This window comes from Procambarus clarkii, chromosome 47 (assembly GCF_040958095.1).
Source record: "Procambarus clarkii isolate CNS0578487 chromosome 47, FALCON_Pclarkii_2.0, whole genome shotgun sequence".
Lineage (NCBI taxonomy): Eukaryota > Metazoa > Arthropoda > Malacostraca > Decapoda > Cambaridae > Procambarus > Procambarus clarkii.
In genome coordinates this window covers 20,602,400-20,629,908 of record NC_091196.1, presented here as the reverse complement: position 1 = coordinate 20,629,908, position 27,509 = coordinate 20,602,400, and the positions used below count along the sequence as shown (strand labels likewise).

The following is a 27,509-nucleotide window of genomic DNA, read 5'->3' as shown; positions in this document are numbered from 1 at the left end:
GGGGCAGCCTTGGCCAGCCTTCCATTTGTCAGTGGCTGCAAGACCATAGCTTGAGGCCATTTAGGAGCCCAGACTAATGGAAGTGGCTGGAAAGCTGAACAAACCATCACTAGCCAAGAATGCTAGTTGAACCAGTCAGCTGATAGCTTAAGTAGAGGAGACTGGTATGAATTTAACATTGGTGCCCTAAACAAGATGCTCAACATCTTCCTCATAAAACAAGGGGAGATTGGCAGCCACACATCCCAGCTCAGTTAGACAAAACAGAAGCCAGAACAACAATACTGTTGCAGCCAGACAGAGCCACCACCCAAGAAGGTGGCATGAAAAGACCCCTGAATCCAGTAGATGGAGTGACAGAGGCTGCAAGAATGATCATGGGGATCTAAGAACATCGAATTGCATTAAGAAAAGTTGTTTACAGCAGTATAAAGTATAGAGGCAGATGAACAGGTAGTCCAGATGCATGGGAAGCATCTCGGCTGAGCAAACACCTAACCTCTGACCTGAACCACCTGGTGAGAAAAGGTATAAGTATGCAACCACAGATAAGAAAAATTGCTTTGGCAACCCAAACACACCCTTGGCTATAGTATAGAGCCCGACTGCAGAGAGCAGAGCCAGGAACGATAGCCACACAAGCAAACGGATAACTACTGTCACTCCTCCATCAAGAGGCCCTGAAGTGGGGCATAAACCCATGCATTAATCAGAAGTGTGATGGCTCAAAAGGGTTCAGCTCATAGAGAAGGAAATCTTAACAGTTCCGAGAAGATAACTTTAGTAGGAAAAAGGAGCTGCAAGCCGGCCACCATGGAATATAACCCTGACACGCAACCAGAGCCAAGAAATGTTATAAAACCATGCAATGACCCAATGTGCAACTGCATATGGGCTCGGCACACACATGTGACCGTGGCTGTACCAGGCGAGTGAATGAGGTGGGTGCTTGGCTGGTTAGGACCCCTATTGATCTCGACTGCCATCTAGTGGTGGTAAGGCACATAACGCCTGGGGTGTTTACCATGTGGCAATGGTCATTTATCATGTTTTCTGCAGAGATACTAATTTCCTTTCAGCAATTGCTTATTTTGATGTGCTTATGTTTTCTGTTGGATTAAAAAAGTTTTGGGTTGATGTTTTATTCCCAAGCTCCTCTTGCCTTATAATGTGTGTCAGATGCTGGTCTGTGAATGGGTGAATGATTCTAAAGATATGTCATATTGCACTGCAGTAATTGGTGTCACAAATTGATCATGTTGATACTATAACTTATTTTGTTTGTATCTAAAAGCAGAATAATCAGAGAATGTTATTTCCCCGCAGTGTTTGGGATTGGCAGTATGATCTACAGTGGCCTTGAAGTTGGGCAGTACTTTGAGCTGAAAGCTGATGATGACTGTGCAAACATTCTCCTTGTTGTATCTCCTGCTGCACGTATGCTCTTCACTTTCATCCAGATGTACTTCATCTTCCTTAACTCAAGGGTTTGTTTTAGATAGATTTTTGTTAAAAATATCTTAAATTCTGCTGTTAGCTCTACATAATTTACCTTTTATGATTGTGCTGGAAAAAGAACTTCATTTAAATAATTATTGTTGGTTGTTCATTTAGAGAACACTATGTTTATCCTTGTATAGCACATGTTTACACACCATGTTTGCTTATGTATGACCATTAATTTAAATTATATGAACTATTATTATATAACTCGCACTTAAGACTCATTTGTCTACTGGAAAATATTACCAAGGAATGGGTTGAAGTAAGAGTGCATGTTAAAGTGTAATACATCATTCGCCTCTTCTTTCTTCGCTACCAAACACCCACTCATAATCACACACCTGCTTCAAAACTTACTAAAACCCACCCAACAGTCCCCTCACCAACTCGCATCTACTCTTACCCAAAGTCTTCCCCACCCACCCACTTAAACACTCGATATTTTGTTCAAATTAAGTAGATTATAGCTATTCACTCTAATAATAAGAATATTTTTAGGAGGGGCCCCCCTCAGTAGCTCCACAAGCTATTGCATTGGGTCTGCCAAGCCTTAGGAAATTTCACCAAGCCCATCAAGACCCACCTGAGCCTACTGGGAGCCAAGACCAGAACCTCTCTTTATGAGGTAAGGTGAGCTTTGGGGGACTAGCTTGATGTATCACATAGTTGTGATGGATTCCAGGGCATCTTTGATGCACCTTCCTCCCTCTATACCCTGCTGTTCCAGGGCCACAAACTTGGTTGTTTCTAGGTTGTGTGCCCATGGGTGAGCAGGCTGTGCTCTGATCTGCCTGGATTGTGTGCCTGTGCATTTTCAGGCTGTATGCCTGGTGGTTTTTGAGCTGTGTGCCCTGTTGTTTCTGGGCTGTGTTTGGCAGTTTCCAGGCTGCTTTGCTCAATATTTAGCTGTCTGTTAGACTGTGTGCCAGGGTCTTCTCAGCTGGTTGCCTTGGATATCTCATTTCTGAGGCTGTGGACCCTGTTTCTGGCCTTCACCAGTTTTCCTGTTGTATCAGGTTTCTTTCCCATGTGTTCATAGCATGCATACAAGCTCAGGACTTCTGGATGTCCTTCCAAGTGTTGGCCTCTCAGTTATCAGTGGTTGTCTCCTGACTTTCCGCGCTTGTTTAATGCTCGGATGTTTGGCCAGTGCTGATGCTCTTTCACCTCAGGCCCATTTCTCCTGCCATCTTTTCCAAAGGGTGAGCCAAGTACATCTTTTCTGTTGTATTTTCTTTTGTTTCCCTTTCAATTGTGCCAGCCTCCTCTGCTGAGGCACTGTTGTGAGTTAGCTGAAGGGAGCTACTTAGGTGGCCTTCCCAGAAATAAAGCGTTAAATGTAATGACGTTCCCTTTTATAGTGGACCACTCAGTAGGTTCCCATATCCATATTCCCCTCATTTCCCATGGGAGTTGGGGGTTTCTGCTTTGGCAGCTTGTTAATAAGATGGCTGGTTGGCAGGAATTTGGGTGGCCTGGACTACTAAATGGTGGTGGTTGGGTGGCTCACAGATAGGGTATTTTCTGTGCAGCAATAAGTGTTTGCCTTGTTTTCTTCAGGATTGATTGCTAATTTCCTTCATGCAGTTGCTTTCTTCTGATACAATTTTACTTTCTGACAAATTTGTCTAGCTTTCCTTTCATTGTAAAAAGGGCCAGATTCTAATTTTGGCTCCCAGTAAGCTTGAAGTGGTCTTAAGAGACTTGGTATGATTCCCTAAGGCTGTTCCAGTGATTTAGCTGGGGAACATATTAGGTGGCTTGTAATAAGGGCATTTCATTACATTTGGTACTTGATTTTGAAGGCAGTTTTCCTTCTAGCTCTTGTTTCTGATTGTTGGATTAGGGACCTTCATGCTCTTCTTCAGGAAGTTATGCTGCTTAACCAACTGAAGGTTCATCCCTGTTCACATGATGTTAGGAAGATTGCAGCTTTGTCAGCTTTCTTTATCAATACAGTATGTCCATGTCAAATGTTGAGGCTTCTAGTTGTCCACCTGGGTGGTGGCTTCTCACTGCTTGGTGGATGTTTAGCCTTATCGCATGTGTGTGCGGTGCTTGATCATTTGGTGCAGAGCCGATGTTCTTCTGCCAGGGCCCTCTTCTCGTGCATTTTTCTTCCATTATAAACCCAGTCTGTCTTTTCTGTACTATTAATCTTTTGTTTTCCTTTTTGAAAAGCTAGCTTCTGGCAGCCCAGTGGCATAGCTGAGGAGGCTACTGAAAAACTCACCAGAAAACAGCATTTCATTACATTCAACACTTGTCCTTTACACTGGTAGTTACAGGATCAGGGCAGGGCTCCTTATGTGGTATTTAGTTTCATGCTTTTGGTTGTCTCACTTTTTGGGTCATAGTTTCAGGTTTGGGAACTCTCATTTCCTAATAAAGTGCCTCGTTTTGCCTTCATTTCCTCCATAGTATACTTTTTGTATTAATGAAAGGAGCATTGTGTAGATGGAAAAAATGTATTGATCGCTTACCTGTCAAATACCCGTCAATGATTCCGAGGATCAACGCCTCTGACCAGGCCTCTGGTTAGTGGTCCGATCAACCAGACTGTTTGCCGCAGCTGCTCACAACCTGACATTAGAGTCACAGCCTGGTTGATTAGGTATGCTTTGTAATGTTTATCAAAGAAAAAGTATCAATAAGGGAAGAGGCAGCCTTCTCCTTTCTCCCTCTTTTCCATAGTACGGTGACTCATTATTGGTAAAGGAAAAGTCTTTAAACAAAATTAAATTAATATTTTCCTTATTCTGTACATTTTTATTAAATACCGAGTGTGATAAATTTTATTTAATAGTTTAAATATCAGTTCTCTTACAAAACAAAGCTTCATTCATTGCTTAAAGGTCTGTTTCAGGTTGCTATTAGCCGTCACAGAGTCATTGCAAGATTTGGCTTGATGCACATGATTGGAACTAACCTCTGTATATGGCTCAATGTCCTCGTTCAGGAAACCAAACACGAAATCATAAACCTGACGCTCGGTCACGGCCGCCACGATGGAGGTAAGAAATAGTGTTGCACAGTACTGTACTAAGAATGACTGGGTGTCTGATGCAGCAACACCACTTCTTATCATTAATACCACAGATAATAGTCAACATTGTAGAAGTACTGCATTTTCCGAGCTGGTCATTTCAAGATGGGCTTCTTATTAACACCTTTTTGTCATAATGAAAGGACGGTCAAGATAGAAAACTGATATAAAACATGTTTCTGCCTATTAATTATGTACTATATCATAGACTTTCTATACTTGAACTGGTTAAAGTATGTTTTTGTTAATTTATTTTGACTTGTTCCTGCATATTCTCCAAATTGTATATATTGTCTTAATTTAAAATTAATTTTAAATTATCTTTAACATAAAAAGTTGTCAATACTGTATATGTAAAGCTTAGACTAACTTTAATAATCATAATAATTTATAAGATCAATGTGCCTTAACTACAGCAACGTAATCTTGTTTGTTACTTAAAAAATCTTAAAATTGCCTTATTGAGTTACAGTACTTATGTTACCTCATTGTTTTTGTTAATTGCTTATCTTACTAATTACTTATATTGCCTTAACAAAATGTGTATAACCCTTACTTATTCTTCATGTGATCATTCATTTTAGAGACAAAAGAGGCATAATGCCTGGTCATGAGAAAGTTATCTTAGCATGAGTTAAGCTAATGATCATGTGTGAAACTATAACAAGACATTAAGGCACATTGACTTAATACTGTATATGTAATACAGTACTATACTTTTAATTTTTATGAAATGCTTTAGTTTTAGTGAACATAAAAAAGAGCTCTAGTTTTAATAAGCTTTAATAAAAGTAATCCTTATGCATGCAGCTTAGTTTGTTAAATTTAGGATATGGCTAGTGGAAAACTAGATTGATATTTGCACCTTGTGTTAATTGAAGGTAATTGTAGCATCTAACTAAAGTTTGTGTGCCATCTTGTGAGTGATTTTTCTTTGCATTTTAATATAATTACTGTGGAACTGTCTAAAGTGTCGAACTCAGAGGACTCGCTTACAGTAAAGTTCAACCCAGTCGGCCAAAATATTTCTTGGCAAACCACTAGAGCAAATGAAGTTAGTGTCTTACAAGCCTCACTTGTGCTTCACTGGATGCTGTTTTGGCAAAATTTTTTCTCACCAGTCATCTTCTCTGAGGAATTCAGTTTCCTTCTTGAGGTGGGCTCCTTTCAAGTTTGCCTCAGGTCCTGGATTGTACCTGGTAGTTCGTCTACCCTCATGTAACTTGTAATAACTTGGTCTAAATGACTTGTTACATGGAGCAGCCCACAGCCCCATGTATACACTTCTTGCAGGAACTTGTCTGTCTAATTGCTTGTGTCTTGAAGTCCACCTTTGTTCTGGCAATATTTTTTATTCTTGCTAGGAGGGTATTAAATACTCGTGGATCTCTGATGTTCATACAGTGCTCTTCAATTGTACCTATGGCACTTCCACTCTTCACTGGTTCTGTTTTGTATTTCCTTCCATATTGTTTGCTCCAGTATGTTATTTTACTATGCAAATTTAGAACCTGGCCACCTAGTTTTTTCTCCATACATGTATTATTTGATACATCTATTGTCTCCTTTCTAGAGATTACATTTTGAGAGCTTTGAGATGGTCCCAATAATATGGATGCTTTATCGTGTGTGTGCCATATATGTTCTCTTTATTCCCTCTATTTCATAAATCTCTCCTGCTTTGAAAGGGAAGGCGAGTACCAAACAGTTCACAAAGCAGGACAGCACTAGTTATTTAAATAGGAGCATAGCAATGGAATCCCTGGATCTGATTGGTCTCGTAGTCCATCCTATCATTTTCCTGGCTGACACTATATTTGCTTGGTTATGTTAATTATGTCAGGTTGTCAGACATCGTAATTCCCAGTTCCTGTACATTTTATTTTATTTTGAGATCTGTTTGTGTCTTATACCTTATATTTTGTTAAAGTTCATTTCTATGATACCTAAGTACAGTACCCGGAACTTGCCATCATTAAACATCATTCTGTTTTTCATTGCCTATTCCAAGACTATTGATAACAGTTTGTAGTGTTTCAGTACCTTCTACAGTGGTTAGAGGACTTAGGGACTTGGTTGACCAGCAAAGGAGTTAACCTGTTGCTGAGGAGTTATTTATATACATTTTTGTGCTGTACCTAGTGTTGGCTCGTGTGGAGGTTTAACACTTTGTACCTATAGCCAGGGTTGCATTAAGACTATTAAGACTGGACTATTGTCTAGTCCTCCCATCTTGATTGCAGGTTGTGGTGGTGTTCTAATTCAAAAGCAACAGGGATATTATTTACATAATATCTTTACTTGTATCAGTCTGGGGCCCCTCTTGTTGCTGCTTTTTCTGGATCTTCTACTGTGTTCTGTGATCCAAAAAGTCACCCGTGATGCCTTCATTATTGTTTGCTGGGTTCAGATGCTTTTCTGCCTTTAGGTGTGTATATATTGTGTGTTGTCTTTGGTCTTTAGTGTTAACTGTGCCTCTTCCTTGGGTGGTTGCAAAGAGGGCAATGTCATAACAGGCAGCAGGCTGTTTGCAGGCCCATACCTTATACTGTACTGGCTTGTGTAGGCACCTACCCATGTTTCTGAAGGGGGGCAACTGTTTCCTCTCCATTTTATGAGAATGACGAGGCATAATTTTTTATTGTTTTAATTTTATGCCATTTGCCATTGAGGGCTTCCCAACCCCAGTTCTGGTGTCAAAAAGACCTAGGTTCAAGACCCAGGAAGTAGATGAATTTGAATTATTTTAAGGTCCAGATTTTTGAGGGTACACTGTACCCATTGCAGGCATAAATTTATGTAATTTCTGCACTTCAAAGGAATAGTGGCTTTACCCCTATTACCAAAATGAAAACTCCAGTGTTGAAATAAAATACTATATGCAGTTTGTCAGAAAAGTATAAATGATTTTTAGTCACTAATATTACTGTTGTATAGACACTTGCCAAATATATTGTACAGTGTATGGCACTCATGAAATATGCTGTACAGTGTATCTTGAGGTTATCTTGAGATGATTTCGGGGCTTTAGTGTCCCCGCGGCCCGGTCCTCGACCAGGCCTCCACCCCCAGGAAGCAGCCCGTGACAGCTGGCTAATACCCAGGTACCTATTTACTGCTAGTCAGTAAATAGGTAATAGGATTGTATGACAATCATTAAATATACTGTACAGAATATGGCACTCATCAAATTGTACAATACATGGCACTCATCAAATGTATATACATCACTCACAAAATGTATATGGCACACAAAATGTATATAATACTGTACTCATAAAATCATTATGCTGAGAACTGTTGAATGAATATTGTAGATATGAAACCATTGTTAGTCTTCCTAACTTGGCATCCCATCTAAAGGTATTCTGATCACATTAGGCATTCTCATATAAACACTAAAGTCTTATTTTGCAGGAAATCTCTGGCTACAAGTCATAGGTGCAGGTAAGTTTGTGTACTTACAGTAAGGTGAATGTCCTGGTGCACTGGATGCCAGAAATCTGAAGTTTATAAATCAGGAAATTGTATTGAATTTTTAAGGTATTATTGTTGCAAATAAGCCTATATGCTAATGTATCACCAAATAATTTCATACATAGCCTGTTTCTTTTAAAAGCTGTCATACTCTTTCCTGCTTTTATCAACTATTAGTATCTGCAGTTTTTGGAGCTTTGGGAGAAATATGGTATGGTACTTTTGCTTGGTTTTGAGGGTATGATTAGAAATCAGATCTATCTCTTGGGTTACAACTAACCTTCAAACTAACATCCCTATATGTAGGTCAGCAGGTAGCCATCATTCAAGCTGCTAAAGTCATACATAAAGTAAAGAATAATTTATTTTCTGCGGTGCTCATGAAGTGTACCTTAATTGCCATAAGTGTAAAGTATTACACGTATTTTTGTGAGGGTCTCCCCAGTAGCTTCCCAAGCTTATGGGTGATCCAGCCAAGCCTTACTGTGGTACACCGGGCCTCGGAGACCAGGAATCAGAATCTGGCTCTCTGGTAAGAGGTTTTTGGGATGAGAAATCAACTTAAAACTGAGAAAAACCTGCCAGAAAGCATAAGCACAATAAAACGGGTTTTCAGGTACAGTTTCCTGTACCTGAAAAAATAACAGATTAATTCCTATATTGTATGAAAATAGTTATTATTCACCGTATCATTGTATAATTGTTGCACCTCGGTTTATATCCAGTTATTTTGTTTGAAATTGTCTCATTTGATTAAACAATTTTGGACGGACTGTATTAACAGATTGTGTTAATAGTGAAGAACTATTTTATCACTATTATAATAGTGGAATTATATTAATGTGATATAAACTGTGTTCCAAATACTGAAATTGATATCCATCATAGGAGGAAGCATGTTACTAAGTTATATTGCATGCACATAACACTGGGAAGTCAATTAATACAAAACTTTAAATTTAAAACTAATACAATATTTATAATGACGTGTATTTATATATACAGTGGTTATTCAGGTGTGTATCGGGTTTTTATTCTCGGAAGTGATATTGGTGAACCATATTGATTGATATCATTAATTATTTCAATTGATATTGTCACCATTAAACATGTAGCCAATAATGAATTTCATTGTGTAAGTGGTTGTGCAGGTCAGATACATGTATTTGTCTTAAGATAGTGAGGAAGACATACAAAAATTTTTATAAGGTGTCTGTGAACTCTTAAAAGAAGTTGAGGCTAGGAAGGCTGGCTAGATGATGGCCAGCCATAGCGAGTGTGTGATAGTAAACAAGGATTGGGAAACTGGTTGTAAGGATGGAGTGACTATACACTGTGTATGTATTCTTTATAACTAGAAAAAACAATTAGAAAGACTTTGGAGCGGATATAATCTCAACACTAACACTAGAAGCTCGGGTGAACAGGATGGTGTCAGGCATATGGTAAGTTGGCAAACACAAAAACAGGATTCAAGAATCTAAACAAGGAGGCTTTTAAGTCCATATATACTGTCTATGTGTCCCCGAGGAACCCACACTGTGAAGCACAAAAGGAAAGGAGAAAGTACAGAGGTTTGCAACTAGATTAGTACCATAATTGAAAGAGCTCAGCTATGAGTACAGGTTAAGTGAATGCTCATTTTGTAGTGAAAAGATAATGCAAAATAATAATACTGTATATAATTCTTCTGCAAGTGATTGCAACTGTTACTTAAGAATAAATGGTGATTATGTATGCTCTTCTGTATTTCCAGTATACAGTATCTAAATATAAACAAATCAAAACATGTTATATAATATACAGTACAGTATATGTATATATTTTAAGATAATCTTAATATAAAATTAGACTTGTACACAAATTGGCAATTGTGCAGAGTATGTCTCAATATTGTGGGTGAAGACAAATAACCCAACCCATAAATAAAGTGAAAGAAATTAATTCATATATTTGGCAATAATAGAATTAATTAATAAAGATGGTAGTGAAGTTGAACTTAAGATATAAAACAATAAAGAATGAGAGCTATTTTAAATTTCATAGTAAGTGATAAATGGAAAAGACGTGGAAATGTCTTTATTAAAAGATATAACACTAAAAATGTTAGTGTGGAAAAGACCACCAAGGAGTTAGTTCAAATAATAAAACTATATACTGTAATATTTATGGCAATGGGACCAGAGTTCCTTTAGGCATTGACAGACACACCCAATAATAAATACTAACCCTTAAAGAGTGATTGTCACCAAAATGGTCACCTTCCTTGTGCTAAAAACAATTTAATAATAATTTATTCATAAAAAATCTGCATACAATACAAGCATAAGAGAGAGGTATATGTGAAGATACATACAGTGGTTGCATATTAAATGAAGCCACTACTATGCAAAGTGTTTCAAGCAATACTTAGAATAATTGAGATAAAATGATTTATATGTATAATGGGATAAACTCCTAATGTTAAATGAGAAGTAAACTAACATATGTCAGATGTTCAAGAAGTTTAACAAACTATATGCAATAAAGTTGATACTTGATTATGACAGGCATAGACTACTACATAATAGAATATGTAGTTTTAACAACAGTACAGAAATAGTGTTTACTACAGGCCACTAATTCACAATTACCTCATTGCATAGAAAGCAATTACAAAACGATAGTAGATATTGTTCATGGATCTGCGTTCATACCATTACATCCTTGTAGATGTATCATAACCCTATTTACATTAGTTGTATACAAACCAGTCAATATTAAATAAAGTTATTAAATTCAAATAAGCACAGTGGCCTAGGAGATCAACATATGATGATAAGGGGCTCTTTAAGGGTTACTTGTGTTCATAGATAAACTGTTTTCCAACATATTATAAGTTTTGTTTCAATTTATATGTAGATATGTTTCATCTTTAAAATAAATTGCCATGAAAACTTTGGAAGCCATGTGTATATATATATTAAGAAATCACTGAAACAAACCTTAGCATGTGCACCATTGTTTGATAAGGAGGTATGTTTGGGTTATTAAGGTGTTGGTGAATATATTATGTAAGTAATATGATTATTGTGATACCAAGTGCTAGGTACTTTGTAAGAGTGCTAGTATGTATATGTTAGATATTTATCATTATCATGATGACAAGACCACACACTAGAATGTGAAGGGACGACGACGTTTCGGTCCGTCCTGGACCATTCTCAAGTCGATAGAGAATGTCGTCGTCCCTTTACATTCTAGTGTGTGGTCTTGTCATCATACTTTAGCCACGTTATTGTGACTCATTGCCTGCTTATCATTATCATCTCTTAAAGGTTTTATGTAGAAGAACAAAATTGTTCACCATCTCGCTATACAAGTGAAATCTAATGCTAGATCCTATATAAGCTATTGTTACTAGGTGTTCAAAATTCCTGAAGATGTTTTTGCAAAGATAAATATAAATTATAAATTAGCAATTTTAGTAAATGAATTGTTAAACTGAAATATTCCTTAAAATAATAATGGTTAGGTATTCTCACTTGTGTATTAATAAAAAATTTATGTTACATGCAAACTTATATTTCAAACTCATCATACAAACTTTATGCTGCTAACTTAATATGTAAACTTTATAATGCTAACTTAACATATTGTCACACTGTAAATTTGTTTTCACATTACTTTATCGTTGTGATGCACACCTTTGTCACACTAGGCCACTCCAGAACAAAGGGTCATCATGAAGAGAGCACTGCAAGTCATACCAGTGACTTGGAAGCTATCTTGGGTAGTCATGGCAACAAACCTCATGACATCGTAGCTGACCATTCAGTACATCCAGTGATGAACGAGTCTCATCATCTGCCACATACTCCTCAACTGCATGATTTGCATTTGGTATGTAGATTCATTTTATTCTTTGTATATTATTAGCTTTCTCCAGTAGTTATTCCTTATGGTTTACCAACTATCAGTTTTTGCTTCTAAAAGTTGCAGTACTCTTGCAATACCTTAAATGTGTCTTTTGGCAAATTAGTTTGAAACTTTCGGTATTTGCATATTATGATATAAGGAAGGTGCCTATTGTTATTAAGCTTTGTACTTCACTTCCCATGTGACGTGAAGCTTGGGGATGTTTCCACGGGCTCAGATTGCAAACAATAACCTAGAAAGTCTTATGAGCCAGTTACATGATTTTCATCTGTGAAAGCTTCCTTCAGTAGCTTCTCTAGCTTATGGCACTCACACACCAGGCTCCTGTGACTTTCCTGGCCACTGTGGACAAGTTTATTATTAAAGTTTTTGTGTGTTTTTCATTTGGTTATGAACTTAGGTTATAAGGTTATAATGCATGTTAAGCATGCATTATAAACTTCAACATTTTGAAATTTCAACACATTTTCTTTCAGAATTCAAGTGATGGTCATCATCATATTGTGCGGAGATCTGGTGAGCAAGCATTCAGTATCTACGAATGTCGTCGCTCTCAACTTATGGGGCAGCTTGTTGATAATGCGTCTCCTTTCCTCTTCCCATGTACTATTGAATATTCTCTACTCTGTGCTGGTGAGTAGACGGTACACTAATTATAATTACTTTTGGATATAATAAATGAGCTGTGCTAATAATGTAGATTAATTTTAATGTACACATTAAGCTACATTATTTTTTATCAAACTTAATATAAATTTCACCAGGTGTACTCTATGTGATATGGAAGAACATCAACAAACCTGAAGTGGCTTATGATGGGGACTCTGACATTTCTACTTACGTAGCTCGCAAAGCTCGCCATCACTACTCTGTGGACTGTGCCCACGCTAACCGTGGTCTGTTTATGGGCATCCTTGTCCTTGTGCTTACCATCATCTCCCTCATATTATTTTTCGTGCTTATCAACAATGATGATTACAAGTCTCTAGCCATATTAGAGGCTAATATCATCGAACTCTCTGTATACGGGTAAATATTTCTTTTATTTGCATTTTTAAATAGTCCAATCAGTATATAAGGAAAATGTATTCTTAATAGTTTAGCTTATTTTCTTTCCACAATGAAATTTAAATACATGTACAGTACAAGTGGCCCACCACTATATACTGGTACTTTTAACTAAATAATTAGCATAAGTAGTATTATTTCAGGAGGATGGGTTGCATTTTTATAGGAAATTAAAAACAGTAGTCAGCAAAAGGTAATCTGGAGGTGGTGGAAATATCACGCTACACTGTTATCTCGGCTTGTTTACACTTACTTATTCTTGTCTCGCCAACATTCACAGTTGACATTGATATCTCCCTTTCTACGTTTATCATCAGTGTTGCTACTGTAACGGTGGTAATAGGGATGGTACAGATGCGAGAATTAGAATTTGTACCGGAAGGAGACATAGAGCTGGACAACATCCTTCTCTTAATTGCCCAGACTGGAGTTTACATCTACACTTCCTTCACCGTTATTGGCGGACACTACACTCTGACGGTAAGAGCCTAGAAGAGTTTTATATACTAAAATCCCTTGTATTTCTTTTTATAGAAAATTATAATGCTGTTTCTGACATACTATACTTAATCATATTTTATGAGTTGCAGAAGATAGTAATGTCAGGTGTTAGGTTTGCAAATATGCTGTTGAAGTGAGAGAAATTCATAATGACGTGACTATACATACATCAAAATGTGTGTGATGAACTCGCAACAGGAGTTTACCACTCTGATACACTATGCACCTCACTTCAAACAGGGAGGAGTACTGAATGTGGAAGATGCCAACTGATGCTAAATACACTTTTTAGTCAATATCCATATGACCCTGCATAAAGCATCGGGGCCTTGCCTCACTCGTTTACACTAATTAAGAATCACAACAATGTGAATGCAATAATACAAGAGTAATAGTAACATTCTCGCTGTAAAGATTCTGTTTGTATAGAAAAGAATGGAAAAAGGCAATGGACCTTGTTGGTTTTTAAAAGTAAAGGGGGACTACTGTCTTGAAATCCTTAAATAACGCTGACCCAGTCTGAAACCGAGCTTTGACTTCTGGAACTTGCCCAGGAAGCCATGTGTGGTAACTACTGGCCCATACTAACCAGACGACAGGAAAACCATCGTCTGGATGCCATAAAGACAGAGATGTCGGAAAATGCTTTTGAAAACCTGGTGGAAGACTCGAAGCAAAATTAAGTCTGAATGACAAGTTCTGTATACATTGAGGTAACCCATAAAAAATCCCAGCAGTATGCTGCATAATTAGGGAACAAGCTAAGAATGGTTTTAAAAAGTGACAAGCTTGGAACACAGTAGAAAAACAAGACAATTGACGATGAGCTATAACTTTCGTAAAAGAAGCCCAACCAATAAACTGCCAGCCAAGAGGAAGTGTGTACCTTGTACCCACTTGTTCTAGTTGTATAGAACTATAGCAGTACCAGAATTGAGAAGACTTGGCTATAAGGACAGGTTGAGCAAACTCACCCTCACAACCTTACAGGAGAATAGAAACAGAAGAGATATGATCACTACATACAAGATCCTATAAGGAATAGACAAAGTGGTCAAAGGAAGCCTAATTTAAATTAAAAGAAGGTAGGACAAGGGGGACATTGGTGAAAGATACTTACAAGCGAGTCATAGAAAATTAAATACTGCTTATTGGCAAGGAAAACTGACAAATTTTTTCAAATGCAGGTACATTATGGTTAAAGTTCTAAATATATTGATGTATGTTGTACATTCTTTCAAACACAGGACCACATGATTCTGCCACTGCTGTCTGCTATTATCACCCTTATTCAAGCAACACTGCAAACCATTTTCATCTTGGATGCAACCAGACGGTGTTGCTACAATCATGAGCAGCTGCAACGTAAACCTGGCAGAGAAATGGTAAGGCAGGATTTTAATGTTACTGTAACGTTATGCATGTATTTTTGTAGTTAGATATTGCTGTATTATCTCCATTATGGTTTTGTCATGTTAGTTTCTGGGTGATCTGCTCTATAGCTTCCTGTGGCCCCACACTTGTGTATGGACTGCGTTAAGTTCCGGGAATTTTTGTAGGAGTTTCCCTGCTTCTAACTCCTTCCATTTCATCGTTCCTCTTTTCAAAGAAGGTGGAATGAATCTAGGCAATTGGAAGAGTGGCCTTCCAGCCCTTTTATAGTAATTTTGTTTGAAACCTAGGAACCCCTGCCCCTTGGGTTCTGGGTCATTCTGGGTTTCCCAATGCTTCTGGCTTAGGGAATGGTTTTGCGGTGTCACTGGTCCTCCTCGACCCTAGTTTCCTCAGAATTAGGATAGGCACTAATCCAGGTCTGATGGCTGCTGGAGGTTGACCTTCAGGAGCCCTTTCAGTGATAAATGCCAGTGATGGCATGATTAGGTGATGTTTGGACCTTGTGTATGGTTCAGGAAAGAAGAATGACAGGCCCAAGAAAGTCTATGTATCACTCGATTTAAGGACCTCTTATTTACCATTCCGCCAGTTCTAACGATCCAATTTGAGATTGGTAGTACTGTATGTGCCTTTTTTTTACAGAGCCATTGGTCATAAAATCCAGAATATGGTATTGAGTTTAGAGTCCGGTGCTCGTTGAAGCATTTTTTGTCTTTCGTTCTCTTGCCCTCTTGCAATCTCTATTGAACTAATCTTGTCTTCTAGTTTGTATAAATTTTGTTGTGCCTTCATCATATTTCTCTCAAAGCTTGTCATACATCTCATTTACTTCCTTCCACAACAGCAGGTCTTTCCAAGCAAATTCATTAAAGAACTTACCAAGTTCCCCATAGGGTCTTCTCCTGAAATCAAGTTTTTCAATCACTTCATTTTCCTCATTCTCTTGTAGATTGGTGAATATCAATTCCAGCATTGAAGGAACATTTCCTAATATTATTCTCCTGGCTTGTTTAATGTGTTGATATGTCTCCGTCAATTTGATTTGACATCCTGAATGTCTCCAGGATGAGGGGTTATAAATCTGCCAGTTCAAAAGTCCTTCATTCATGTTCATAGGCCTCCTAGTCTATTGATTTAAAGTTAAAGTCACAAAGTACCAGCAATCGTGATATACGTATCTTTATTTGCTCTTATTATAATCTCTCTAGTGTCGGCCCTTGGGCATAAGGTTCATGGGCCACCGAGGGGCCCCTTATAGAAGGCTGTTTCATTACACTCAATGCTCTATTTTTACCATAATAAATGTCTTCCTAACTATTTTTCCTATGGTCCCTGTAAAAATGTAATACAGGATTTCTCATTCACAATGATTTCAGGTAACTTTTCTGCTAGTATGTAACTTGGCGATGTGGGCCATCAACACCTTTGAAACATCACGTGCTGATGCACATCCTACCCAGCTAAACTTCTACGGCATCTGGGCCTGGACAATTATTTCTCACGTGTCTATGCCACTTGCCATATTTTACCGTTTCCATGTCACTGTTTGCCTATGTGAGATTTGGAAGAGATCGTATAAATTAAAAAGTGACTTCTGAGTATTTCCATGCTTGTAAATATATATATATATAGTTATGTTACTCTTAATGAATACTGGAAACATTGTAATAATTTTGTAAATACTGAAAGCTAGTTATGAGAAAGAGGTGTTACCAAAATCAAACTTTTTGTTTATAAATAATGTAAATGATTAATACAAATAATACAGGTACCGTATTTCTTGGTATATAATGCACTGTCAAAATCCACAAAGATTAAATGTCAGCCAGTCAAATGTAGTCACTACCATCACTGCTACTATTTACATTATAGGTCCCAAATGAGCTTCTTTCAACAGTATGTGTACACTACATTGCGTTACTTTTAACCCAGCATGTAATACTTTAATTTGTCATTTTACTTTTTTAACAATAATCAAGCAGCCATAATAGAGACATCTTTTTTTTTGTTTTACCCTGGGAGAATTCTTCCACTTGGATTTAGAATATCTTGAGATTACTTTTACACACTGACTCAAAACTAGAAACACTTTATTATTGTTATGACAATTAAGTGTAACTTTATTTTTTACATCTGAGTAGTGTTCTATTTAGATACAGAATAACTTAATAATTATGATAAACCGTATCACATGTGGCCTAAAGACAGCCCAAAACTGCACGACTTTGCTTACATTACTGCCAGATGTCCAGTTTTAAACGTCACTGGAAATAGAACAGCCTAACCTAATTGACAACTCAACCAAACCAAGCATAATCTGTGCTAATACTGTACATCATCCCCAAAAAATTTAATAGAACACTTCGTGAAAATAATATAAACCACTACTCGCTGATCACTGGGAGAAGACGAGTCACAATAATGTGGCTGACGATATGATAACCAAACCCCACACCAAAAAATGAAGAAACGACAATGTTTCAGTTCATCCTGGACCAATATCAAGTTGTATGTGATAGGAGAGAGAATGATTGATGAAGATTAAACCACCCAAGAGGTGGCACGGGCATGAATAGCCCGCAATGGGAGAGAGGAAGGCACGGGCAATAAATAAGGAGAGTGAGGCGAGGAGCAAGTAAGAGAAGAAGGTAAGGTGTAAGGTGGGAAAGCAGATAAGAGAAGGTAATTCCTAGAAAAAAGTAAGAGTAAGGCAAAAAGGGTAAGAATAGGATGAAAGGTACAAAAGGGGTGAGTGTAATAATGGGATGAAGGAAGAGTGGAACAGGTAATAATAAGGGAGGGTAAGAACAAGAAAAGGGGGGTTTATGCTCGTCAAGTCACATTTCTTAGGAAGGTTTATCTAGTGCCTTCCTCTCCCCCATTACACACACACAACTTGATAATAGTCCAGGACAGATCGAAACGTCATCGTTTCTTCATCTTCTGGTGTACGGTTTGGCCATCACTGGAAGAAGTCATTCCATTATAGGTATCCATTTTGCTGATAGATAAATTCTGTATAGTAATGTGTAGATAACCGAACTGTGAATAGATAATATATATAATCATAGATAATGATTATCCAAAGTTAAATATAATCCTTACCTATGTTTATACAGTAATCTTTATCTATGGTTATATGTAATCATACATGTCATAAGGTTTATATATATATATATATATATATATATATATATATATATATATATATATATATATATATATATATATATATATATATATATATATATATATTTTCACTAATGATGCAGATTATTATTATATAGAATTATTGTAGCTATGATTATATTACAGATAGTCATCAATATTGATTATAAATAATGTTGATACTTAATGTTTATATTTAAAAGAAAATAATTATTAAAGATAGTCATGTACACAGGCTCCCTAATTTTACAAACTGCCTCAGAATCCCCTCTCCCCCCCCCCCTCCCTTTTTGGGGGGGGAGGGCACCATGTCCTGCTATACAAATTGATTCTGTCCCCACGTAATGAACAGTGCACATGATGTAATACTTCAACTATTTATCACGGAAAAGTGCCTCAATAAAGGCTGACAAGATGAAGTATGTTGAGGGTTCATCAGTGCATATGCATCGCCATCTTTTACTGCCTCCTCCTCCTCTAGTAATTGTACCATGTAGTTATCTTGAGGTTATCTTGAGATGATTTCGGGGCTTTAGTGTCCCCGCGGCCCGGTCCTCAACCAGGCCTCCACCCTCCAGGAAGCAGCCCGTGACAGCTGACTAATACCCAGGTACCTATTTTACTGCTAGGTAACAGGGGCATAGGGTGAAAGAAACTCTGCCCCATTGTTTCTCGCCGGCGCCCGGGATTGAACCCGGGACCACAGGATCACAAGTCCAGCGTGCTGTCCGCTCGGCCGACCGGCTCCAGTACTACCTCTTTGCTCTTTTAAAAACATTATATCAGACAAGGAGGACAATTCCATCATTCAAAGTAAAGAGCAATGTTTCTTGTGTTATTTATCTGTAAACTTTGGGGGGTTTAGATGTTACATTTTTTTGTTGGTCCAAAGAGCACATTCCCTGTTTGTAGCTTTGCACCTATGGGATACATGGTTTAGAGTTGAGAACATCAATTTACAAATGCATTTTTGGAATGCATCTTGTTCATCAGTTGGAGACTGCTTGTACATAATTATTCTAGATATTGATTACATTATAATTATAATCGGTAAAAGTAATGATTATATATATATATATTGTAATATTATTGGTATAATTAAAGATAATGGTTATAAATGATTCCATAATCTTAATCATTAAAACTCCCAACTATATGAGAAAGAATTGAGCAGCTCAGTACTACCTTCTGTGTAAGGATGATGAGAGATCCAACATCACCCGTACTACTTGGAGAAAAACTGACTATAAATAATAATTATTACAAATATAATAATGATTATCTAATCATTTATAATCATATATTGTGATTAGAAATATACTGTAGATATTGATTATAAAACCAACCCGTTATCTTAACAGCGTGCTTTTTATCACAGATAACCTACTTTTCTTTCATTCATGTGGCTAATGTTCCCCCCCCCCCCCTTTAGGTTAGGTTTGGTTAGGCTATATAATGTTAATTAGGTTAAACAATTGAAGTAGTATACAGGCCTCAACAGTGTTTTCTTTCAAGCAGTGTAGAATGCCTCCATTTAGATATGGTAGCCGACTAATCCAGCATTGCACAGTACTGTGGTGACAAAATGCACTGCACCACATGTATTTAGTTGACAATCGTTTTATTATTTGAGAGGAATTAAGGGAAAGTGTTTGTTTTAGCAGCTTAAGACACTATTCTCATTACTTTAATAAAACTGTGATAGTAAGGATTTAATTTCAAGAAGCCTTGTTTAATTCTTGTGGATTTTTGTCATTCATTTACTGTACTGTATTTCTAGAATAAACACACACACACACACACGCATGCTGTATTCAACATAATTCTGTTAATGATAAATTTACAGTGCAGATTGAAAGGGTTTGACAGTATGGAAAGAAGGGGAACAGGGCGAAAGAATGGGGGATTGGTATTTGTTATTTTACTTGTGCAATATTTCATATAAAACCCTTGCATCATGAGATATACAGAACCTAGGACACTCCCCCCCCCCTCCCTTCCCATTCCTCTCTGTGTATAATGCTATTATGCTACTGCACATTATACTGTATTTAGTGCTTAAATTTCATAAAATTTGAGTTGTTAGTACGTATATAAATAAATAGCATCACAGATCACACATGACAATGTGGAATAAACTTACAGAACCTGTACTGTGCACCTATTTAAGTGTGATAATATATTTTACTTTATTAATTTTCACTACTTGTATAACCCAAATTTCACAAAGTAAAAAAAAATTTATTTGTGTATATATATTATCATAATCTTTAAATTTCTGTCCAGTGTCTGGCAAATAATTCTCAACCATTTTTTGTATATAATGCACAAGTATAAATTAAAGATGCATTAACAAAATGAAACGTCCACATTATACACCAAGAAATATGGCATGTGTATATAAATAAACTGTAATTACAGAACAAAATTGTAATTTCTGGTTTACAAAATTTCTTTATTTATTAAATAGAATATTTTTCATATTGATTTTGTAATTTTTAAACTAAAATGCAAAATTATAAGTTGAAGTTAGCAATGTGATATTGTTTTTTTCAAATATACAGTAAACATACTATGGAATAAATGTCATAAGAGTTGTCTGTTTAGAATGATTGGTGAGTGGTTAGGAAACTTGTGATGTCCTTGATGAACTGTTGACTTGGCTCCTGTATTGTGTAAATGACTGGCTCTAAAATTGTTTATCATAAGCTGATATCAGAACTACTTATAAATACATACAGTATAAATGTACTGTACTCTAATCAACACTTTGTACAGATGTTATGCAGTATTCATTGTAAATATAATCAATGACATAGTAAGCTTCATACCAAAAGATGTGAAACTTTTAAAGTATGTGAATTAATGCATTGTTGAACACTAACACTGGGTTCATAGTCTTACCAAATTTATTGTTAAGGCATAAATAATACTTTTATTCTTTGTATTCAAAGAAAACAAAAGTATGAAAAAAATCATAGGATGATACACATATACACTGAGGTGTATATCTAAGTAGTTACAGTACTTATGTAGCTAATAAACAGTGCCTACTATGATGAAATGTTTATTGAACCGTAAATTATTTGAGTGTAGTATGTGCCAAATACGTTATGTACAGCATGTAGGAAATCCAGAATTAATGTACACTTACATGTATGTCCACATGACTAGGAAACAGTCACAAAGATTATAGTGCCAGTAATGCACCTTCCTGGCCTTGTGTTCTGTAGGTATGCTTATTTGTATTGTATTTCCCATTTGATTTTCTGTGGTCTTTATTAATTTCAATGGCTTTTGCTCTATTCTGTGTATTGTGATGAAAAGGAATATATCTTGTATTGTGCAGCAGTCTACATTGTTAGCTCACAACCAAGGATTCCTGGTTCATTGCCCAGGCAGGATGGAGACAGTTGGCCTTAACAATTGTTCTCAGTTGTCTCATGACAACTTTACTGTTCACCTAGCAGTAAATAGGTACCCTGGAGTTAGATGGCATGTGTTACATCTTGGGGAAAGGTCAGTAGTTGGCCAAGGGGGACCTTCATAAGCCTAACTACAGGTTTTCTGTTTCCTGGGAAATCATTTAAAATATTTACAAAACTTTTGTACTGGATGTAAATTTAGATTTTAGGATTGGCCAACATAAAACTTGTATCTTACAAAATTTTGAATATAAATTCGATTTAATTCACTGTAGGACTAGGTGCACAACAGTGAAGATTTGTTACCATAAATTAATTTATAACAAATATACACATGGCAAGATAGTCATTAGAAAGATACCATTAATCTGCAATGATAATTGCTGCAGTATTAAAAATGTTCTTTGAATTCCATTTTGCAAAATATCGTACATAATACAAAAATTAATTCACTTGTGGAAATTTGAATTAGATAGAGTAAATGAAAATTAAAAATGCACACCTTATAGGACCTCTTAGTTGGCGTAGTGCTCTGTTCAAAATAGGAAAGAAGAACGACGACGTTTTGACTTGATAACGGTCCAGGACCAACCGAAACGCCGTTGTTTCTTCATCTGCTGATGTGTGGTTTGGTCATCATATCTTCAGCCATGTTATTGTGACTCTTTCATAGTAAAGAAGAATACACAATGTATTGGCGACAACTACAATGCAGTCAATATATATATATGAGCTTTAATATTTCTACTTTCTTATGTACTGCAGTTCTTAATTTCTCTTCCATTAACCGTTTCACAATTTTCAGGGTATATTTTCCACTGTTTCCTTAGTATCTATTGTCTTGTGCATGCATGTTGAAGCAAGTCATTCTTTTTATGCAATACTCAAATATGGTACAAGCAGGATGTAAGTATCCATTTTGTTACACTAGAATATAGCCTTGTTTAGAACTTTGCAGATGGAAGTCAGGTAGAGATACTGTAATGCAATATTCTATTAATGCAGTACAGTAAGCATTTGAGTATATATTTGTAGATATATTTTGCCAATTTGTGTCATATTATTAAGCTTGTGAATATAGATATGTACACGTATCTTAAATTTTCCGTGTGTATTCAGAATTTTTCTTGTGTAGTTTATCAAGATACAAAATTAACTCTCTTAATTATAAATATTTTCTGTTGCATACAGTATATAAAATACATGACATGCTTGCTTTTGACATTTTTAATATAAATTTGAGTTATTCTAACAATTTAATTCCTTCTTTATTGAAATTAGAGTGTATAATAAATCTCAAATAATTACCTAACTCCACTCAATGACTGTTTATCCCAGTGCAAAGGCTCATAAAATGTTAACCTCATAAAATAAAATACTGCTTTGCAGAACCGTAATGAAAAAATTTAATTTGGCCTGGTAGAAAATATTTTGAATGGTGCCACTGTTATCACTTAATTAGTGATGTGATTTTTGGTAACATTCAATAAGTGAAAAGTAGAACATTATTTAATTTTATTTAATGATACAGTGTATTAATGTTTTACTCAATTATTTGGTGGTTTAAAACTTTAAGGTAATGGCGACATGTGTCAAAATGCCTCATACTTCAGCCCGTCCTCCTAAGGTTTCCCAACATCAAGAAACTGTCATATTTAAAGTTCCCTTTCCTAACCTTCCAGAGGCCATAAAACAGAAAACAGGACAGAATGTCAATTTCGCAAGCTGCTACCATTTTTTTAGCATGGCGATTTTTGGACTTTGGTAAAGTATACAGTATATCAAAATGTGTCGTTCTATTAAGAGGACGGGTTGCATACTTGCTGTCAAAGTATTGAATTATACTTTAGGACCAGTGCATTTGACTCGTCCATAATTGTGGCTACAATTTCGTTCACACACTTGTAATACAACAACAAAATGTTTTGGTTTATCAACATTTATTTAATTTCATTTATGGATCTTTAAAATAATTATGATCTTTTTTCACATTATTCTGAGCCAGGCTACACTAAATCAACATGTAGCAAACCTCAAAATATTTGAGTATTCTTACTGGGCCTTCAATATATTGTATCAGTAACAAATACATATTCAAAAGAAAATTTGAAATGCTACACATTATAAAATAAAGATGATGCACAAAAACAAAATTGTTAGTAGCAAAAATAAGGATATAATATTGTTAAAATAATATCTCACTAACCCCCCAAAATTATTTCTGTACTGTCTCAAGCTTTTCTGCATCAACTTATTCAATAGTCTGGTACATCTTTCATTGAAGAAACAATGGTCTTTTGTTGTCTCAAAACATTGTGATTTATAATGGCAATTATATTACTAGCTTTTATTTGAAAAAACCAAGCCAGAAATAAGTTTGTAAAAGTACATAAAATATTGTTTTGCCTATTCTCTGTATTCTTAAGTATGGTTCTGATAGGTTACATCAGAGGACTCTAATTACCTAATTTAAAGTATCAGTTGCTTGATTTTACATCAGACCAACAGATATGTCAATATATTAAAAGGAATGCCACAATAAATTTCGTAAGACATTGCCAGGATTGTTTGGCTTGTACAGAAGGATAGTCTGAAAATACATATAATAGCCTGTGTGATCATTTGTGTAGTGTATTTGGTTGTCATTTTTGCTAACTCATATTTTTATGTATGTTCAATTGTGTAAAGCTAATATGACTTCATTGTGCATTTTTTAATCTAGATTATATTTGTAATGTACAGGTGCACTTTTTTTTAATCATTTATGCTTAATGATTCAGTAAATTCATTGTAGATAATCAAACCCATTTATTATTATTCTCTGGACCACAATGATATTTTCTGACTGTATAAAGGCTATATTTTTGTTAGGGGTGCATGTGACTAGCAAGCAATAAAGTGTTTGCAGCAAGTGTATCATGTTGTTTTATAATCTTCAAATTAATATAGAGGTAGGCTGGAAAGGTAGTAGGTGGATATGGTGCAAAGTGTATGGACAAAGTGTTAACTCATAAGATATGGTAAAGGGCAAGACTGGGTGGAAGCAGTTTGTGGGAAGGTTATCTTGTATTGGTCCCAAGGATTAATGTCCTCACAGCCTGGGGCCGGATTCAGGAAGGTACTTACGAAGGTTTTTCCTCTTAGCTAAGAGCGTTTTCCGTCTTAGCGCCTTCGTGGCGGCTACGTCCGTATTCAATTAACTACCCTAAGTGGAAAAACCTTCGTAAGTTCATTCCGGGATTTAAGTGTGGTTTCGACCACTCGTAGCTTTACATAAACTGGATATAAGTCATTTTTTCTCTACTACATAACACTGGGATCGATTTATGATATTGGAACATGACCAAAATATTATAGCTGGTGAATCTAGTGGAGAGGAGTCCTTCGTGTTAGTTATATATGCATTCTCTGCTTGAAACTTGAAGTAAATATGTGTTTGATAGTAGAATTAGTTTTATAATAGCAAGATATTATACCAGTAGTTATTAAGTAAATAAACACTGGTGAACATGAAATATGAGAGAAGGTGATGAGCCCTGCCTGATGGGATCATTTACTATCACCAAATGCCCCTGTTCACCTAGTAGTAAGGGTGTACCTTAGCTATACATACCCATTTCTAATTTATTTAGTTTGGTTTTATTTTGAAATTAAATCTGGGTGAGACATAAAATAAAAATATGCTGCACAAATGATGTTAGGTAAGGAAAAGGGTAAAAATGTCACAAACTTTATTCATTGAATACTTAAAGCTATAATTATGACTATATAGATTATTAAAAAAGAGAGAGGGAAGTAGGGGTCCAAGACCTCTTCCTGTTATACAATTTGGGTGTGGAACAAGTAATTATCAAAAGAAGGCACCATGCCGGGAAGGCTATGTAGCAGTAAGGCAGTGAGGCGAGGCAGCTACTTATTTGAGAAATGCTTATTTTATTTACCTTATAAGCTGAGGCAACTTATTTTATTTGAGGAATACTCAGCTGATTCCTCTACATTTAGCATGGAACAAATTTGTGTCCAAGACCTCTTCCTGTTACTCAATTTGGCTGTGTGTAACCAAACTAGAAGTGCTCTACAAATCAAGGGACCCAGAATGTGGAATGACCTCCCGAATCATGTCAAAGGCTGTACCTCTCAACCAGTTTAAGAGTTAAACCAAGTACTGCCTAATTAACTCCATGTAACCTAACTTACCTTCTAAATGTCAACCCATGTCTTGCTATTTTTTAAACAACGCTGTTCACCAACATGTGCAATTGCTGATTTATGCTATGTTAACCCTCTTTTTGTATTTTTTATTCCTTCTTTCAACACAATTTATACCTAATCCTGATTACTATTAAGTTTTAGTCTGTTTTTTTTCCCCCCACACCTTGCCCGAAATGCTATGAGTATTAGTGGCTTTAGGTATTGTATGTACTAGCTCTGCCTATAAATAATATTCATCTGATTAAACCAAAGGTCTTTTTATGTCAGAAGAACGGCAGAAACTAGATCTATATATGAAAACTCTTTCAGGACAAAATTTAAAGTAAAACTAAAGATATTTGTAGTTGTATAAAAGTGGCATTTTTTCATCGGTCGTAGAGCCGGAAATCCGCAATATTCATCTCAGAACAATGCTTATTTCACGCAGAATCGTTAATAAACGTAAGATTTTTATACGTCTCAAGAAAGATAGAAACATAAATTTACTTTAATCTAGTTTTACATAATCTAGTTTTACTTTAAATTTTGTCCTGAAAGAGTTTTCATATATAGATCCAGTTTCTGCCGTTCTTCTGACATAAAAAGACCTTTGGTTTAATAAGTTATTAAGATGTTTTCAACAATATTACTAGGGCGTTCACCGATTCCAACATGGGCGACCCTTTTGGAAACGCAACACTTGGGTTGACCCGATTGACAGACTGGTTATATTCCAACAGGGTCTGAGACAGTACACATGTCCACATCCCAATGCCCGCCCTTCCATACCTATACTCACAGGATGAGTATAGGGTACACAATAAACTACCACTCACATCATGGGTATGGGTTGCACAAGAAACTATCGCGCAGAGGATGAATATGGAGAGCAAAGTAAACAAAGATTCACACGATGAGAAAGGGTTGCGCAATGTCCTATGACTCACAGGATGAGTATTAGCTGCACAATAAACTACAGGTCACAGGATAAGTATGGGTTGCACAATAAATTACAGGTCACAGGATGGGTATGGGCTGCACAAACTACCGGTAACAGGATGAGTATGGGATGCACAATAAATTACGGGTCACAGGATGAGTATGGGTTGCACAAACAACTGGTAACAAGATGAGTATGGGGTGTACAATAAATTACGGCACAGAGGATGAGTATAGGGTGCACAAACTGGTTGGGTAAATGGAAATGGTTGGGTACATTTCCTTTCACCTAATGCGACTATTCATGTGTCCGGACACCGGCGATTGTGTGGTATTGGCTATTTATTTAACCATAACTTTGCATTCATTTAATAATTATATTAAGATATGTTTTCCTTGAAATGTAGTTACATTATCGTCTACATGTCTTTATTCTGACATAAAAACCTATGGCGTTACTTTGCATATATGCAAAGTAATTATAAAATTGATTGGCTTGTGTGGAGGCCTTCACACATGCCCGAAACGCTCTGCGTAATAGTGGCTTTAGGCATTGTATGTACTAGCTATACCTATAAGTTAAACAATCCTTGTAAATATTTATTGTATGTATGTACCTTACCTAAATAAAATTGTATTGTATTGTATTCACACTCCCTGAGCGAGCCATCAAGTAACTATAAAAAGGCATATATCTTCACTTTCACTTCAGTTATATTTATGCCAAAGTATTAACATGCAGCTTATATTTATGTCTTTATGATGACATAGAAAACTTCGTTTATTACAATATCTAGATTAAATTAACATTGATCTTCGGAAGGTCATAGTTCCCATATCGGTAAGGAGAGCGTCGGCCATGAAGCCTTGTTTAAAGT

At 36.2% G+C, this 27,509-nt stretch overlaps 1 protein-coding gene across 8 annotated transcripts in view; it reads left to right on the top strand.

Annotated features, from left to right (window-relative positions):
- Positions 1–24,417, top strand: part of LOC123762940 (uncharacterized) — a 155,000-nt gene extending 130,583 nt beyond the window's left edge. For all 8 annotated transcript variants that reach the window (XM_069302069.1, XM_069302070.1, XM_045749753.2 and 5 more), the window contains 8 exons: positions 1,327–1,487; positions 4,370–4,517; positions 11,727–11,908; positions 12,421–12,577; positions 12,709–12,973; positions 13,330–13,492; positions 14,761–14,898; positions 16,285–24,417. In XM_069302069.1, the coding sequence (XP_069158170.1) occupies positions 1,327–1,487; positions 4,370–4,517; positions 11,727–11,908; positions 12,421–12,577; positions 12,709–12,973; positions 13,330–13,492; positions 14,761–14,898; positions 16,285–16,506 (1,436 nt within the window). In that variant the 3' untranslated portion in view covers positions 16,507–24,417. The remainder of the gene's footprint in view (positions 1–1,326; positions 1,488–4,369; positions 4,518–11,726; positions 11,909–12,420; positions 12,578–12,708; positions 12,974–13,329; positions 13,493–14,760; positions 14,899–16,284) is intronic.
- The last annotated feature ends 3,092 nt before the right edge of the window (positions 24,418–27,509 follow it).